The following is a 16,826-nucleotide window of genomic DNA, read 5'->3' as shown; positions in this document are numbered from 1 at the left end:
TTTTTCTCAAGGCTGTTTTTTGCGAGACAGTGACTGATGTTTTTTTCACACTTTTCTCATGTGTTGCATACTTGCATTATTGTGTGCACGTGTGGTTTTGTGTGTGTGTGTGCGTGTGTGTGAACAACACCCAGACCACGCTCAGAGTTCATACAGAGTCAGTGCCGACGGGTCGTTCCTGGTGTCGCTGGCTAGTGGAATGGAGCTGTCTCTCAGCACGGAGCCCCTCCTCCCGGGGGTCGTCGGGGGAGGACTCAGTCCAACGGCCAGCCGCTGTAACATTAGCCTGCCAGGAGACCACGCCCCCAGCCTGATCGAGTGGAGGCAGAGGAAGGAGCAGAGCAAGACCAACTACAGCACCTATGAACGCAGGCTCAGGGTAAAATACTACAACATATTCTGAAGCCTACACACAGTATATTGAAAATCAGGACCTCCAAACTGAGGACAACATGAAGAACACAATGCGTTAACAGAATACACAGTGGAACCAGTGAAAACACCAACACTATGTGTGAATAGGTCAAATTACATCACGGCAACCACATCCTAGAAGTATGCGTGGTTAAGCCAGAGTGGTGGAATCTGACTTTTAAACACTGCAAATAAATGTCATTTCAAATTGCAATGTGCCCACATCTATTCAGTGGATTTTCCTTCTGCTTTCTTTTTTTCTTTTTTTGAGGCAAACCATGGAGCACTTTGAACAGCACTACAGCCTGTTCCTACACAACACGTTCGATGTCCGGGTTGATTAATGATGTCGCCGTTAGCTGTACTTTCCACAAATCACACACTGACTGCAACACCTCTCCTCTTTTTTCACTGCACAGAGAGTGCACCGCACAAATGGAATATTTCATAAGAATGGGCCATCTTATCTGATGTCTGCTAATTATATGCAATCCCCAGGCCTCTGCAATTTATTGCTATTATGCAGACCTGGTTTGCATTAAATGTCACAATTAATTTATCTAAACTAATGAAATATTTGCATGTCTCTTCACGCTGCTTCATTTATATTTGCATTTCTGTGGCCTTATTTAGAATTGTTGGTGATTACAGAGTGGCCACGCACAGGCTGACATTTCACCGTTTTTCTTCGCAGGCACACAACAGGAACCTGCTGTCCATAGACTTTGATCAGAACACCAGAGTGGGGAAGATCTACGATGACCACAGGAAGTTCACCCTCCACATCCAGTATGATCTGCTGGGCCGGCCCGTTGTGTGGTCCCCCAGCAGCAAATACACCGAAGTGAACATCAGCTACTCCGGTGGAGGACTGCTGTCAGCCATCCACCGTGGAGAGTGGTCTGAACGGCTGGAGTACGAGAATGAGAGGGTGGTCTCCAGAGCGTGGGTCAACGGCAAGATCTGGAGCTACACATACGCAGACAGAGTAAGAGCTGTTCAGTCAGAAAACATGTTCAGGTGGTGATGTGGTACACAGGTTATAACTGTTTCTTCAACTGCTTTCACACATACACCAAACTCTGGTTGATGTTTGAGTGAGATGTGTGTGAGAATACAGCAGGAGATTCTCCACAGGATTCAGTGAGAGCGAGTGGGCGTGTTGATTACAGGCACAAACATTGACGGTGATAAGAACCGATGCCTTTGTCGAGGCGCTGTAAACAAAAATATGTGATCTCCGCAGCGGAATTTACCTCGCCTGAACACTGCAGGGATTTTTCTGTTGTTTCGGACTGGATAATCTCCTGCCGTGTTTTTCACATGCGATAGGCAACCTCTAGAGACAGTCCGGACCTCATTGTGGATACATTCTCCAGAGTTCATGTCTGAAAATGGTCATTCTGAGATTTGTTTTTTTTTGTGATGGCCTCTTCACCCGCTTGCTTTTGTCTTCGCTGTAAGAAAGAATTCTCACACCTCTGCTCTTTCTCTGTTTGCTGCTTCATGGGTTATGCAGTCACGGGAAACCAAAAGTAACACTCTCAAAGTGCCAAAGTATGAACTTGAAAGCACATTAAAATGATTTACAGCGCTTTACTTTAAGCCATATTATTTATATTTTTTCTTTCCTTTGGGGCATCAAATGGTTTCTGTTCCTTTAAAATAAATGCAAATCAGTCTGCAGAGTGAGGTTCTTGTCTGCGGTAAAGTTTCTTTGTTGAAGGCCAGTTATTGTACAGACTAAAATCGACCTGCACTTATAAACTGCACAGTGAAAACACAGCTCTGAGAGCAGACAAGATATATTCATTCTGATGGAGTGAACTTCAAGTTTCAAGGCTCTGCAATTCCAGCAAGCCCTCATTTTGCTTTCAATAAAATGCTTAGAATTTTCTTTTTTACAGTGCCTGTGATTTTTTGTTAATGATCTAAAACCCACCAAGAGCAGTATGCTCATTTAAGTGTGTGACAAAGTCGGAAGCTACCAGAGATTATAATTTCCGTACTTGAATTAATTGAAATATTTAATGAACTGATATTAAGCCTGAAATATACTTAGTACGAGGTTGTGATAAAAGGCAAAACTTTAAATGAGCTTATATTACAGAACCATCCGGAAATGAATTATACCTGCATGTATTATGAAAAAATGAATTCATTATAACAGAACAGTATTTTTGCACAAAAGTGTTTAACATCACTTCAGACTGTTCCAGCAGCCACAGTGCTGCAAACTCATATTTTCAAAGCTTGTCTGAAAAGCTGTGAAGACCTCAAGCTGAAACCAAGGTTGCTTGTTCTGACCTGTTTCGGTGATGAAAAGCTTTTCACAGAACGACATTGAAATACAGAAATACACCAGACAGAGGAAGGAGAAGCTTCTCAAAAATACACCAGACAGAGGAAGGAGAAGCTTCTCAAACTGCAGTTGTTATAACTCCACTGTGCATCTGTCTGTCTTCTTTCAGTCCATTATGCTGCTCCTGCATAGCCAGCGGCGCTACGTCTTTGAATACGACCAAACGGACCGTCTGGTCGCCGTGACGATGCCCAGCATGGTGAAACACACCCTGCAGTCCCTCCTGTCCGTCGGTTACTACAGGAATATTTACATGCCTCCCGACAGCCAGGCCTCCTTCATGCAGGACTACACCCTCGATGGGCGACTGATGAGAATCCAGTACCTGGGAACGGGGCGTAGTGTCATCTACAGGTATGACACACATCACTGAAAAATTAATGGCTGTCAGTTTTATCAGTAAAGGTCGGGAGCCAATGCAGTGTGGAAAGAGGTGACATTGCAGACGCCACTGGTTTGATTCCGGTGAAGCTTGGAGCTATTACGCATCTTGGCACAATCGTCATGCATATCAAAACATAACACTGATGGGCTTAATGAAGGTGCTCAAATGAAAGGCTAATCTCACAAACCGTAAAAGCCCTGTTAGCCCGAGTGTAGCCGACACCAGAACGTGCCAGGCACACCCAGCTGTCCTTACAAATTGCACTGATTGGACTAATGGGGGACACGGATTAAAGGTCAAATTTTTTATCATCACACTATGTCAGACGCTGCCGATCTGATTTTTGATGAAAGCTGGAGGACGGATTCTGGCGGCGTTCTGGCATTTAACATTTTTTAACACTCATTGGCTTGACGGGGACACTATAATAAACGGCCCATTTTCAAGAAAGGCCATAACTGCCACGGCTGCCGCTCTGATTTTGATGAAATGTTTGAAAGGTGATGCAACTTGTTTCTTAACAGCCCACGGTGTCTTTGTATTATTCATGAGGTATAGCATGTTTACTGATACTGCAGTTCAAATGTGTTATTCTGTGCATTTTACCCTTTTAGTAGAAACTTTTGACACGACTAATTTATAATCTATTCATGAAACTGTTCTGTTTTCATTTTACTTTGTTTTTTAAGGTATACACCAGCAGCGCGGCTCTCTGAGGTGGTTTATGACTCCACCCTGGTGACCTTCACTTATGACGAGGCCTCTGGCACTGTCAAGACCATTCATCTCACCCACAACGGCTTCATTAGCTCCATACGATACAGACAGACAGGTACACACACATGCACTCACGCCACAAACACTCAAGGGACCAAAAGCCACACGTTTAAATTATTTACAATGTGCAATGAGTCATCTGTAAATGGATAATTTAAAAGCATCTATCTGAGCGTGAGATCGTCTTATGGGCACAACTCAAAGCATCTGTGCTGTGACACGACTGCACAATCATATATCTTGAGCCGGATTTTTTGTGCAGTATCAAACTCTGGAGTCTGACTTTGAGTCAGCCTTAGTGTGACTTCATCTCACGCAGAGGCGGACACAGCCACAGTTAGAAATGTAAATCAGGTAGTGTATGTTCAAGTGAGACTGTGGTCTACCACAGCAGTGAATACGAGACCACCCGCGCCTCCGAGCTACATTCTCTCTGCCTGATCAAAGTAAACTGGCAACTGAATATGCATTTTTGCTTCTATGGTTGGCACAGTGTGGATATGCTACATTTGTGTTGCATGCCTGCATGTGAACATTTCTCTGCTTGCACTCCTACATGTCTGTGTCAGACAGGAAATCAAATATAAACTCCAATGACAGTTGTTTCACTTTTGATACAGAAAATAAATCAAAAAGATTGTGGTTTATAAATTATATTATAACCCAGTAAGAGAATGATCCTCAATTGGCCCCTGTAGCCAACATTATTAAAACATTTCACCAATTCCTTCTACTTACTTCTCTGCTGCTGGTTCACTTCATGTGGCTTTGTGATTGGCTCACCGTCATCAGGTGGCACTTATCTGTGAGGCACGGATGTGTGTGTGTGTGTGTGTGTGTGTGTGTGTGTGTGTGTGTGTGTGTGTGTGTGTGTGTGTGTGTGTGTGTGTGTGTGTGTGTGTGTGTGTGTGTGTGTGTGTGTGTGTGTGTGTGTGTGTGTGTGTGTGCATCGCATTGCCCTCCCTGTGAATAGATTCTCACCTTCCTTTAACTGATCTTATTTCATCAGAACAACCTGAGCCTTGAAGAGAGAAGAGATAGCGGTAATTGTCTCTTGAGATGAGGCAAGGGAAAAAAGTAAGGGACCAAGAACAGTAGAGAGTCAGTGATATAGAGAGGTAAGCGAGGGAGATAAGGACCAGAAAAGGAGAAGGAAATATGACAGCTTGGGCAGGTGACAGGCAGAGAAGCGAGACAACCAGACTGCGAGTTCCCCAGGGCTGCAGGACAGTCTCCACCTCACTCTCATTGCTTTTGCCATTTTACCATTAGCGCAGGTTTTAGAATCAACATTCCACGGAAAATAAAAATAGAAAATGTAACGCTGATCCAGCTATCTACAATTTCCAAAGCTCAACACTTAGTCATTTTAACTGCAGTCAGAGTCATCCCAAATAGCACCGTAATGGTGTTTCATTAGCAGGCCTTTTTCCAAATGGACCATGAGCTGTAGTAGCGAGCAGCAGAGGTGATGAATGGTGTTGTTAATGTTGATGTTCTGACATTAAGAAGCACATTGGCCCATCATGGCTATTGTCTTTAGATTTCATTATCTCTCCATATTAAAGGTCACCATTGGAAATGCCATAGAGGTGTGGGGATCGTTAAGATTGAATGGATCGCCCTGCGTGTGTCTGTGTTAATGATGTTGAATTAGTCCTTGATTTGAATTAATTAGGCAGGCTTGTATGGGTAACGCCAAGTGCCAACTGTGAGTGCTGTGTGTGCATGTGCATTACATGTGCAGTCCACAAGCTAATGTGTGTAATCCAATCTCAAATATCGCTGGATTTCTCGGTCTCTGATTGCTCTGCGTAGGTCCCTTGACGAGTCGGCAGATCTTCCGCTTCAGCGAGGAGGGTTTGGTGAACGCCAGGTTTGACTACAGCTACAACAACTTCAGAGTGACAAGCATGCAGGCAGTCATCAACGAGACCCCGCTGCCGATAGATCTGTACCGCTACGTCGACGTATCAGGACGGGTCGAGCAGTTTGGAAAGTTTAGCGTCATTTTCTATGACCTCAACCAGGTAGGCCAAGTACTCATTCTTAAAATGTTGAACCGCCTGAATTGTTATGCTTCCAGCCGTCTGGTATTTAATCTTTGTGTCTTTCATGTTGTTCTCACTGATTTCAGCAATCTTGTTTCCGACCACAACAAGCACTCAATCTACTGCGGTCTGATGAACACACTGTACTCTATTTGTTCTGTAACAAACATTATCATTTAGCAGAAGAGTCAAACGTTTCCCTCAGATGTTATAATATAATAAAATATGAATGATACTGAATGAGTCTGTTTGATAGTTAACTGCTAGCTAACACATTCACCAACTTTATTAAGTGCCATCGTTGCGTTTGGTGCACCCCATGGCCACAAAACACTGCATAAAATACCTCAAAATACTGCAATACTTTTCTAAAAACATCCAGATATAATGCTGCATGGAGCACCTCAGTCTGATTTTAGGTGTATGTTTGGGTCTAACCCGTGTCGTCTTTGGTCATAAAGGTGATCACCACTCATCTGATGAAGCACACCAAGGTATTTAACTCCTACGGCCAAGTGGTAGAGGTCCAGTATGAGATACTTAAATCCATCGCCTACTGGATGACCATCCAGTACGACGCCGCGGGGCGCACCACCACCTGTGACATTAGGGTGGGCGTGGACAGCAACGTCACCCGCTACACGTACGAGTACGACGCAGACAGCCAGCTGCAGAGCGCTTCAGTCAACGAGCGGCCTCAGTGGCGCTACAGCTACGACCTCAACGGGAACATCAACCTGCTCAGCCATGGGACCAGTGCTAGGTAAGTCATTATCATATTATTATCCTATTTTTAGAAGTCAGTCGGTCAGTCGAGCCATCTCTTTGGTCCAGTAGCTCATTAGCTGTTGAATAAATTGCTGTTAACTTTTTACAGACATTCATGGTCCTAAGCCAAAGAGCCCTAATAACTTCAGTGATTTCCGAGTGTGTAAAAAAAACAGCAGGTCCAAAATTTCTCAGGGTTGACTTTTGTAGTATTTATTCGTGAATTGTTAATCCAGCGCCATCATCAGATGAAATACCTATATCAACTCCAATGAGACATAATAGTACTTTGTGTTCATTGCTAAGAAGCAAATAGTATCGTGCTATCATACAAAACTTAATCCGTGAATGGTTAAACTCTTAAAATGGTAACCATTAGCATTATTATTGGAAGCCTGTTAGTGTGTTTATATATTAATGTTAGACAATTGCATTTCATATGTGTTTGGTCTAATTCCAGACTGACCCCACTGCGCTACGACCAGAGAGACCGCATCACACACCTCGGCGAGTTGCAGTACAGCGTAGACGACGATGGCTTCCTCCGCCAGCGAGCGAATGACCTCTTCGACTACAACTCCAACGGCCTGCTGACCCACGTCTTCAACCGAATGACTGAGCACACCGTGTGGTACCGCTATGACGGGCTGGGTCGGCGTGTGGCCACCAAGAGCAGCAAGGGCGAGCAGCTGCAGTTCTTTTATGCTGACCTGTCACACCCCACCAGGGTCAGCCACTTGTATAACCACAGCAGCAATCTGATCACGTCGCTGTACTACGACCTCCAGGGCCATCTTATTGCCATGGAGCTGAGCAGCGGCGAGGAGTACTACGTCGCCTGCGACAGCGTGGGGAGTCCGAGGGCAGTCTTCTCGAGCAAGGGGCGACTGGTCAAAGAGATCCTCTACACTCCCTATGGAGAGGTCTATCAGGACACCAACCCTGACTTCCAGCTTGTCATAGGTTTCCACGGAGGCTTGTACGATCCTCTCACACGACTGGTTCATTTGGGCAGGCGGGATTACGACACGCTGGCTGGTCGATGGACTTCACCGAATCATGAACTGTGGGCCGAGCTGAGCAGGGAGCCGAAGCCGTTTAACTTGTACGCCTTCAAAAATAACTGTCCAGTCGGGAGGGTGGAGGAGGTGACAAAGTTTACTACAGGTGAGCTTCACACACACACGCAGACACTCATTCACTGTCCATCCCAACACCGAGTCCTGGTATTAACATCTGTCCTGAGATATCCAATCATAATTGGTCACTGTACCACCATCAAATATGTCTGTTCACACCTGGTATTGAAAATCCTTTGACCACTTATGATCAGATCGCACTTCCCCTGCTCTTACAAATAATCACAGTCTTTTGTGTTTGCAAAGACCAAGTGATGTTGTTTTTACCAAGTCTGAGTTTACAAAGGTGTAGAATGACCCTGTGTGTGGGCACAAGCGAACAAGAAGGAGAGAGAGAGAGGGGTCAGGAAGGGCTGAATGGATCTCGTGCAGCTCTGCTATGAAGAAAGCCAATTTAAGGAAAGTCAGTCACTGTGTTTTGGTCAGTGTTGACATTGCAGTGGGGGCTACAAATAAATCAACATATGCGCACTGAAGCGATAAGATATGATTCATCGTAAAAACTGTTGAAAACTGTGAAACTGTTGTGGGTCAGATGACGTCAGCTGAGCGGGCGGCCCTGACGCATTTGCGTTCACTCAGTGAAGAGTGTGGCCACATGTGTCCCACAATGTGGTCTGAGTGATTGGATCTCTGGAAGCATTTTGGAAGCAACACCAGGGTCTCAAACTGACACACAGTAGTTGCTGCACTACAGCTCTCAGTCAGATACAGGCAGGTATTTCACTCAGCTGCACCTACTCCCACACAAACACACCCCCACAAGGAACATCTGCCATAAAGAGTGAGTGAACACGGCCCACAGCTAACCACAGGTAAGCTATGTAGCAGAGAGAAAAGATGTGACACACAGAAAGCACCGGCAACACAAAGGACAGCCATGTCTGTGATCATCTTGTTTTCTAACACAGGCTTGTTATGTTTTGTTCCCTCTGTCTGTCAAGAACATTCCATTTCCCCGAGAGACAAAATAGAAACTCAGGCAAAGCGAGGGAAAGAGGAGTCGGAGGATGAATATAGGATGTTGGCGGGGGCTTGTGTCCTTCTGGTTAATGGAACATTCATTTGGCCCGTCACATTTCCCTGCACCATGATTGTTTATTACAGGAGGAACCTGTTTGTGAGGGAAACGCCAGCCGACCTGTCTCTGCTGCATATTTTTCTCAAATATTGTTTGATTTCCTGTACAAGGTGTTGTTTCTCTGGCCTTGTGATTTTCTGTTTGCTTCACAGTATGGACACAATATTCTAACATTTCCCCTCCGTACAATTTTCTCTCTGTATGTGTGTGTGTGTGCGTCCAGACATTGGAAGCTGGCTGCAGCTCTTTGGTTTCCAGCTTCATAACGTTGTCCCAGGGTTCCCAAAGCCTGAGGTGGGCAGGATGGAACAAACGTATGAACTGATGAAGACCCAGACTAAGACCCAGGACTGGGACACCAGCAAGGTGACTTTTATTTATCACTAAATCAACTGCAGCAACAAGAAAGACACGTTTCAAGTTGTGTCCTTTAGATTGGTTAGTTTTCCCTTGGTTTAAGCCACACATATATGTTAGAACCATCTTTTAGTGCCTGTATTCTTCTCTTTTCTCTTTCAGTTGAAAAATTAAATACATTAAAATTTTGATGACTAAATTTAAAAATGTGGGTTTACACGTATACTATAAATATATACAATTATTATTCATATACACATTTGTGTAGGTGTAGGTGTGACTGAGTAGGTGTAGGTGTGACTTTATGAAATAAAATGTGATCTGGAATCCAAGTATCATAAAATAAATAATCAATACAAACTTAAAAAGAGAAAACATTTTGAGAGAAAAAATTTAATAATTAAAATAAAAAAGTAATATTAATATAAGTGACAAAATACTATTTCTCAGGAATGAGTGGAGATTTCATGTTTTTTAAGTTATCTCACAAATTCACTCAATTATATATTTTACAGAATGTATTCATCTAACTGTTTCTTTCAAGAATACTTAAACTCATTTCTCTAATTTTGAAGTATTCATGTGGGACAGCCGTCTTTCTCTTGAGCTTTGAGACGCTGATGTAAATGTGTCTTTGGTTCATTCTTATGTGTGACGGAAATCAATACATTCAATATGAGACTGTTTTTTTATATCACTTTTAGCTGTAAATTGATTCGTCATTTAACAAATAACTAAATAGGTAAAGAAATTACATTTCTGATTATTAATTAAGATTAAGTGTTTGCATCCAGCTTCTTAATTGTGAAGATTGGCTGCTTTTATCCATTTTATATTATTTCAAATTATTTCAAACTATTACTTTAAACTTAAAACTGTTGGATAGAAATGTTTCTGGTGGAGGCTAAAAAATATCACAAAATGGTAAATGTATGTAAACTCAATCTAGTTGATCTAATGGTAAAAACTTTATCTATCATACTTGGGACTGTTACTTTACTTTTCTGTGTCCATATAAAACCTGTAACATGTCTGTATGTGTGTATTTGTCGTTGTCAGGTGGTGTTGGGGATCCAGTGTGAGATGCGGAGGCAGCTGCGGAGCTTCATTTCTCTGGACAGGTTACCTCTGGTCTCTGAGCCTGTGGGCTCCACCTGCCACAGACCGACACGTCCTCCTCCCTTCGGTTCCAGACCCTCGCTTCTCGGCCCCAGCATCCGATTTGCCGTCTCCCATGGCCGGGTCAGCGCTGAGGTCATCGGCGTAGCCAGTGAGGACAGCCGCCGAGTGGCAGCCATTTTAAACGGTGCCGTGCACCTGAGCGGTCTGAGCTTCACTGTGCACGGCTGCGACACCCACCACTTCCTCCAGACACGGCCGATCGAAGAAGACCTCGCCCCGGGCTTGGGCGTCGGGGGTCGCGTCCTAGACAACGGCGTGAACGTGAGCGTGTCTCAAATGAGCGCCACGGTGAATGGCAGGACTCGACGCTTCGCCGATATCACTCTCCAGCAGGGGGCGCTGTGCCTGTGTGTGCGCTACGGTGGGAGCGAGGAGGAGGAGAGGGCGCGGGTGAGGGAGGAGGCGAGGAAGAGGGCCGTGGAGGGGGCCTGGGAGAAGGAGAGGAAGCGGGTGGATTTAGGGGACGCGGGGAGCCGGGCGTGGAGCGAGGCGGAGAAGCAGCAGCTGCTGTCCAGCGGACGCGTTCAGGGCTACGACGGCTACTACTCCCTGCCTATAGAGCAACAGCCGGAGCTGTCCGACTGCCCCTCCAACATCCACTTTATGACACTAAGCGAGGTGGGGGGCAGGTAACAGAGACACAGGAGCAGCCCCCCGCCCCACCAAAGACTGCCCGTTTCTACTCTACTCTGATTTGTTCTACTGTTTCTATTCTGTATCAAAAAAAAAGAGAGAAGACGACGACAAAGAAGAAGAGGAAGAGAGATTAGGGAAAAAGTGATTTCCAAATGCCTTTAATTGTGACAAAATGATGGTATTTTATTATTATTGTCCAGTTTCTCCGATTTCTAACAGTGGCACAAGCAGTGTGGTTTGGCTGTGGCTTTGCTTTTTGTATCCCAACTGGCCTGGGACTGACCGACTCGCTGACGGACTTGACTGTCATTCGCTGTTTCAACACTGTTCATCGCGTCCGAACTGTTCAAACTCACTGAACTGTAGAGATGAAGACTTTGTAGGATTGCCAGTGAATAATCCTCTTCATGACTCGAACCAAGAGCTCTCCGGTTGCCATTTGAGTTCCTCCATGGTTTACCTCGGAAATACTGTCGTTTACATATTGTGTAAGAGAGGCCTTGTCGACTCTGACACTCCCCTTTAGAGAATGAAACCTGACGGGGTTTCCACCTCTGGTGTGATCCAACAGTAGTTTGTATGAGTGTGTATACTAAAATCAAGAATGTACATAGCCAGTGCTTTCACACTGAAAAAAAGTGCTCAACTGGAAATTCTGTTGTTCATAAGTAAGTGTCAGTATTGTTAATCAATAGGAAAACAGTTACATTTTTTTGCAAAGAATTATAAATGGCTATAGTAAATATTCTCGCTGAAAAATCTGACTTTATTGGGTTACAATGCTGATTAAAGTTATTATGTGTGAATTACCAGATCGTTCCCTTGGATTTCATAGCCTTTGGTTGCTTATTATTTCTCTCCTCTGACTGCTCTCGCTCCCTCTCTCTTTCTCTTTTTCACACACGTCTTCTCTTTCTGTCTCTGCGCCTTCCCTCCACACATTTGTTGTGCACTCTTTGTTCTTGTTTCTAGGAGTTTGTAACTTTTCAAATCTGTGCCGTCATTATCCCCCATCATTATGGCTCAAAATGAGATATGCATGTGAAAGCTGCGTCTGTCAGAGAAGAAGAAGAAGAAGAAGAAGAAGAGGAGGAGGGAGGAAAAAGAAGCACAGAGGAAGGGAAAAAGAAATGTGACAGCTGAGGCTCAGTGAGTGGGTGGTGAGTGCAGAAGGGGCAGGACCTGGAGTTGGCTGTGCCGTTCTCTGCAGCTTGTCTCCTCTCATTAGGAAATGCCAATCAGACTACATGTGAACCACTTCCAAGGCTCCCCACCAAAAAAAGTTAAAGAAGAAAGTAAAGAAGTTTGTTTTTACTTTTTTTTAAATCTCGCTACCACTAATCCTCCTCCCTGTCCGTCTGCCTATCCCCCCGCTCGCCTCCCCCTCCCACCGTCACTCCGCCATCTGCCCACCATTAATTGTTTGTGTGTGTGTCTCCTCCTGGGCTGCGGATGACAGAGCGGCACGCTGCATATGTTCTGACTGCGAGCAGGTGATATACGTTTTCCTCGGCAGCGCTTTGCCGATCAGCTGCGATGCGCCTTCCCTTCTTAAACCATATGCTCCACTAGATACTGTCCAACCTCATCTCGGTGCTGAAAAGATGGAGGGTCCGGTTGCTAGGAGACCGCTGCACTGAAGAATGGTCTGGGCTGAATGGATGCTTTCTAGCTCTCTCTCTCTTTTTTTCTTCCTGCTGCTCTCTCGGTCTCTCTCACTCACTTTTTTCACGAGGAGCCAGTAATGTCGATCAAATGAATGACAGACCCCCCACCCCCCCACCCCCCTCTAGGAGTCAGCACTCTCCTCATGGAAATCAGCACTTCAATATGTCAAATTTAATTTTTGTTCCACATTATATGTCAGACGGAGGCTCGGGCGTGTGGGTGTGGGTGTGTGTGTGTGTGTGTGTGTGTGTGTGCGTGTGCGTGACCCCATTTAAAAGAGTTTATTTCAACCAATATCATTTATTTTCTTTGCCATTCACACAACTGAATTGCATTAAGAAAACAGAGCACAATATTTGTTGTCAGCTGGCGCGCGCAGTAATGGATATTAATGTTTGAGCAGCTGAATATTTTACATCACATCCCTGAAAGCTATGAGGGATACTGAGATCTGAGTCACTGCAGGCGACTAAATGATTAAAATTAAGCAGCTTAATTAGAAAAAATGACCTTTACTTTAAGAGACAGTGAATAGAATGTAACAGTGGGCTTCATGCCAGGACAGTATTGTGTTTACAATGAAGTCATGGTTTAGAACAGCTTTGCTGCACTTCGGTCTTGTGGTTCCTTTTTTTCTGTCCCTTAGCAGCATGTTGCTTTGGTGGCGGCTGCTGCTGCTGCTGCTGCTGCTGCTGGAGGCAAACATTTTGGCCGCTGCTTGTCGGCGACAGGCCATTACCAGGCGTCTCAGCCCGTCTCTGAGCAGTGACGGGGTAGAGCAGGGGCATGGCGATTCCTTGCTCAGGCTCCTGGAAAGCTGCTATCAAGTTCCTGATTTGCCGGAAATATCGTTTCTGCACACCAGGAGTGGTCTGAAACACAAGAAGAAGAATTTTTTTTTTTAAAAAGAAAAGAAAGGGGAAAAAAGGCTGAAGAGAATTCAGCGTCTCCACCTCAACATCAAACCCCACAGGGGTAAATGAAGTGGACGGGACATGAAATGAGCTCTATTCAACTTATAGGAGACATGAAATGTGCAGAGACAGAAACACTGTGCAGGGGGATGGGCTGAGAATCATTGCTATTATTTAGTCGTTCACACTGAGCTTGTATTCAAGACCTTAACAGGACACATATCAATAAATAATATGATGCAAAAGAAAGCCGCATGTATAATTGCTGTAGAAACGACTGTAGACCCAGATGGAGAATATACTCGAGGGGTTTAGAAGCTAAATTTGGAAATATTCAGGATGCAGTTGCCTCTGAAAGCATTCACTCCCCTGGGCTTGTGTTTTTTTAAATATGTATATATTTATTGTTAGTCAACAAAAAGCCTTTATTTTAGGATTTCTGTGTGACACCTAAGACGCTCATACTCCATCATCTCGCCAGCTTTACTCGTGACTGACTCAAACTTGAATATCACAAAGATCATTTTTAGAAATGATCTGCGGCTTTAAGCAAAAACAAAAACATTCTTTAGAATTCATCTTAGGCTGCAGCAAAGAGGTATGTGGTTCCTTATGTAACAGTTTCCTTCCTCTCTGTGGGAGTTTTATTATTATTTCTAATTGACAGCACCCATCAACTTATTTAATATTTCTAAACTGTAAAGTTTGAAACCTCTCTGAAGTTGTATAATTTTGTCGAGTAAGGACCTTTTGTGTTTTCATTGTGTCCCATCAATCACGTTGTATAAGAAATTGTGAGAATCGTGTTTGAATGCGTTTAAAGGATGATTTAATCAGCCGAGATCACTTCCCACACAAGCACTTTGGATGTTTCCGTCTCCGGCCACAAGTGTTACCTCTGTTCCCGGGAATATTTCATTAAAGTGACTGATATTGCACATGAATAATGTAAAGCGTTATTGAGCTTGTAGTGAAATCCGTGTAAGTCTTCCTCCCCTCTATCTGCTGGCTCGATGTTGTCAGTAAGAATGAGCGCGAGGTAAAATGTAGTTACAACAGCATGTATCTTAGTTGTCAGAAAGAGAGACGCCGCCTTCAGATGTCTCCATACGTTCACGTCTCTGGGTGTTTGCCAGCCCTCAGCGCTCAATTACACATCCCATCAGAAATGCTGTCAAATGCACTTCTACGTTCTCCCATCTCTGGGAGTATATGCTGATGCTGTGGTGTCTTAAATTTGAGTTGGGGTTCTGCAGCATGGGGGAGGAGGTTATTGCTGAAGAAGGGGGGGGGGGGGGAAGGAAATTCAGCCATTTCTCAGTACTGTCACTCAAGGGAAAGAACATGTTTGCTTCAAATTCACAGCTTGCTGAATTAAGCTGGCACCAGAACAACCTCTGGAACTAATAAAGAGCGAGCAGAGTGAGGCGGATGTGCAGCTGTTCTGCTGCTTCTGAAAGGTTGCAGGTGTGAGAGGAGTCACAGCTGCTTTAAAGGCAAGAAACAAGATAAGAGTGTCTCACTTCTGCAGCCCAGGAGCCTGCGTCGTCCTTATGGAGTCTGTATGTGTAGACGTATCCCCGGCACCTGCACACACACAGACACACACACACCTTTGACCCTGAGTTCATTTTTAAGTTTAGTTTTTAGTTTTTAAGAGTAAACCCCTACTGTCACCAGTATTCCGCCTGTGGGACTCAAAAATAGGCCCGGCACACTTTCCTTTAGTTTCAGTTAACACTCACTTGGTTTGTTTTTCCCTCTGTGCTTTTATTTTCTTTTAAATGCGAGAAGATCAATAATCTCTATGACAGTAGAAAATGAGTTGGTGTGACTATTGAGGTTCCAGTAATTGCTTAAAAGAAGCAGGACAAAGCAGAAATATTGGGTTTTGTACTCACAGCACACACAAGCAGAAGACGTCCGCCACAGAGTCACTGTTGCGCACCAGGTAGCACCCGTTCCGGCCGTCCTGGGCCAGGCGCCTCTCGCCCTCCTCCTTGCCGATGGGTCCGTGGTAGACGGGCAGGTTCTCCATCACACCTCCACTCCAGATCTGCTTTTTCTGCTCCCAAGTGCCAACTCTTCCTCTCTCTCTCTCTCTCTCTCTCTCTCTCTCTCTCTCTCTCTCTCTCTCTCGTCTTAACCTCCTTCACTGCAGGTCAAGCCTGTTTGTTGTCACTGTGCCACAGACTGGGAGCTTAGGTACGAGCCCTCTCATTGGATATTCGCTTCTCGATCTTTCACACGTCTCTGGTAGCCTGAGCTCTGATTTTCCGCTCCTTCAACGTGACCCGACTCCAGCTCTGTCTAACCTCTAACCTTTACGACTCTGTGCTCGCTCCGTCTTCCTCTTTCTCTGCACTTGTCGCATGTGGGTTTGTGATTCTCTCAGGAAATGATTGTATTTTTTTTTTCAACAGGAAATAACTTCAAAGATTCTATCTGAATATGTCCACAACATTAGAAAGCACAAGAGAGGGCTAAAAAAAACTTGACAGACCTTCTCACACAGGAAAATGTACTTTATGCTTATGCAGTGACTTAGAATGTTTTCAGGTCAATTATCTCGAGACCTTTTCCTTTTTTTATCTCACAAAGAGAAGTTTACTTCCTTTGTCTGTTTACACAAAAATCGGTGAAAAAAAACTCAGTGACGAGCAACACTCAGTGGAGGAAGTTAGTCCCACATTCAAAATTCTAAGTAAACATGACGAAAGAATTATCAGAACACAGATAATAATAGGAAAATTTGACTATGACTGATATTTTATTATTATACATTTGATATTACTGTATTAATGTTGGTGTGAAAGCAGAAGTTTAATGTTGTAATTGATTGAGGTGAAACTAGCTCATAGTTAGGTTTTATTGCCAAGTAGGTTTACACATACAAGGAATTTGCTGTATTATGTTAGTGCTTAAGCATAAATATAAGTTTAAAAAATATATATAAACACTAGAAAAAAGTTGAAATATTTCCTGAAATACTGGACAGTTTTTCCTCTTTGGATCCAGAGTATTTGTTTAAATTAAACCATCTGAGGTGAAATCACATATATTTTCACATTAATTAGAACGTATTTTCTAAG

At 44.1% G+C, this 16,826-nt stretch overlaps 2 protein-coding genes across 3 annotated transcripts in view; one reads left to right on the top strand and one right to left on the bottom strand.

Annotated features, from left to right (window-relative positions):
• The window catches only part of tenm1 (teneurin transmembrane protein 1), a 179,577-nt gene extending 167,616 nt beyond the window's left edge, over positions 1 to 11,961 (top strand). The window contains exons 30-38 of the mRNA XM_034598108.1: positions 135 to 379; positions 1,109 to 1,402; positions 2,886 to 3,130; positions 3,851 to 3,993; positions 5,757 to 5,968; positions 6,451 to 6,752; positions 7,218 to 7,924; positions 9,201 to 9,343; positions 10,394 to 11,961. Of these exons, the coding sequence (XP_034453999.1) occupies positions 135 to 379; positions 1,109 to 1,402; positions 2,886 to 3,130; positions 3,851 to 3,993; positions 5,757 to 5,968; positions 6,451 to 6,752; positions 7,218 to 7,924; positions 9,201 to 9,343; positions 10,394 to 11,149 (3,047 nt within the window). The 3' untranslated portion in view covers positions 11,150 to 11,961. The remainder of the gene's footprint in view (positions 1 to 134; positions 380 to 1,108; positions 1,403 to 2,885; positions 3,131 to 3,850; positions 3,994 to 5,756; positions 5,969 to 6,450; positions 6,753 to 7,217; positions 7,925 to 9,200; positions 9,344 to 10,393) is intronic.
• Positions 11,962 to 13,253: 1,292 nt separating this feature from the next.
• Positions 13,254 to 16,150, bottom strand: LOC117769290 (SH2 domain-containing protein 1A-like). 2 transcript variants are annotated; one of them, XM_034598120.1, is made up of 4 exons: positions 15,863 to 16,150; positions 15,636 to 15,822; positions 15,258 to 15,321; positions 13,254 to 13,692 (listed from the first exon to the last, which is right to left on the bottom strand). In XM_034598120.1, the coding sequence occupies exons 2-4, from the start codon at positions 15,770 to 15,772 to the stop codon at positions 13,405 to 13,407; spliced, it is 489 nt and encodes a 162-aa protein (XP_034454011.1). In that variant the 5' UTR covers positions 15,773 to 15,822; positions 15,863 to 16,150; the 3' UTR covers positions 13,254 to 13,404. The 2 variants fall into 2 exon arrangements, with proteins under 2 accessions (XP_034454011.1, XP_034454010.1); XM_034598119.1 differs by having other exon boundaries at positions 15,636 to 16,142.
• Positions 16,151 to 16,826: the final 676 nt, after the last annotated feature.

This window comes from Hippoglossus hippoglossus, chromosome 10 (assembly GCF_009819705.1).
Source record: "Hippoglossus hippoglossus isolate fHipHip1 chromosome 10, fHipHip1.pri, whole genome shotgun sequence".
Lineage (NCBI taxonomy): Eukaryota > Metazoa > Chordata > Actinopteri > Pleuronectiformes > Pleuronectidae > Hippoglossus > Hippoglossus hippoglossus.
The sequence above is the reverse complement of the archived record's forward strand: the minus strand, read 5'-3'. Positions and strand labels throughout refer to the sequence as shown.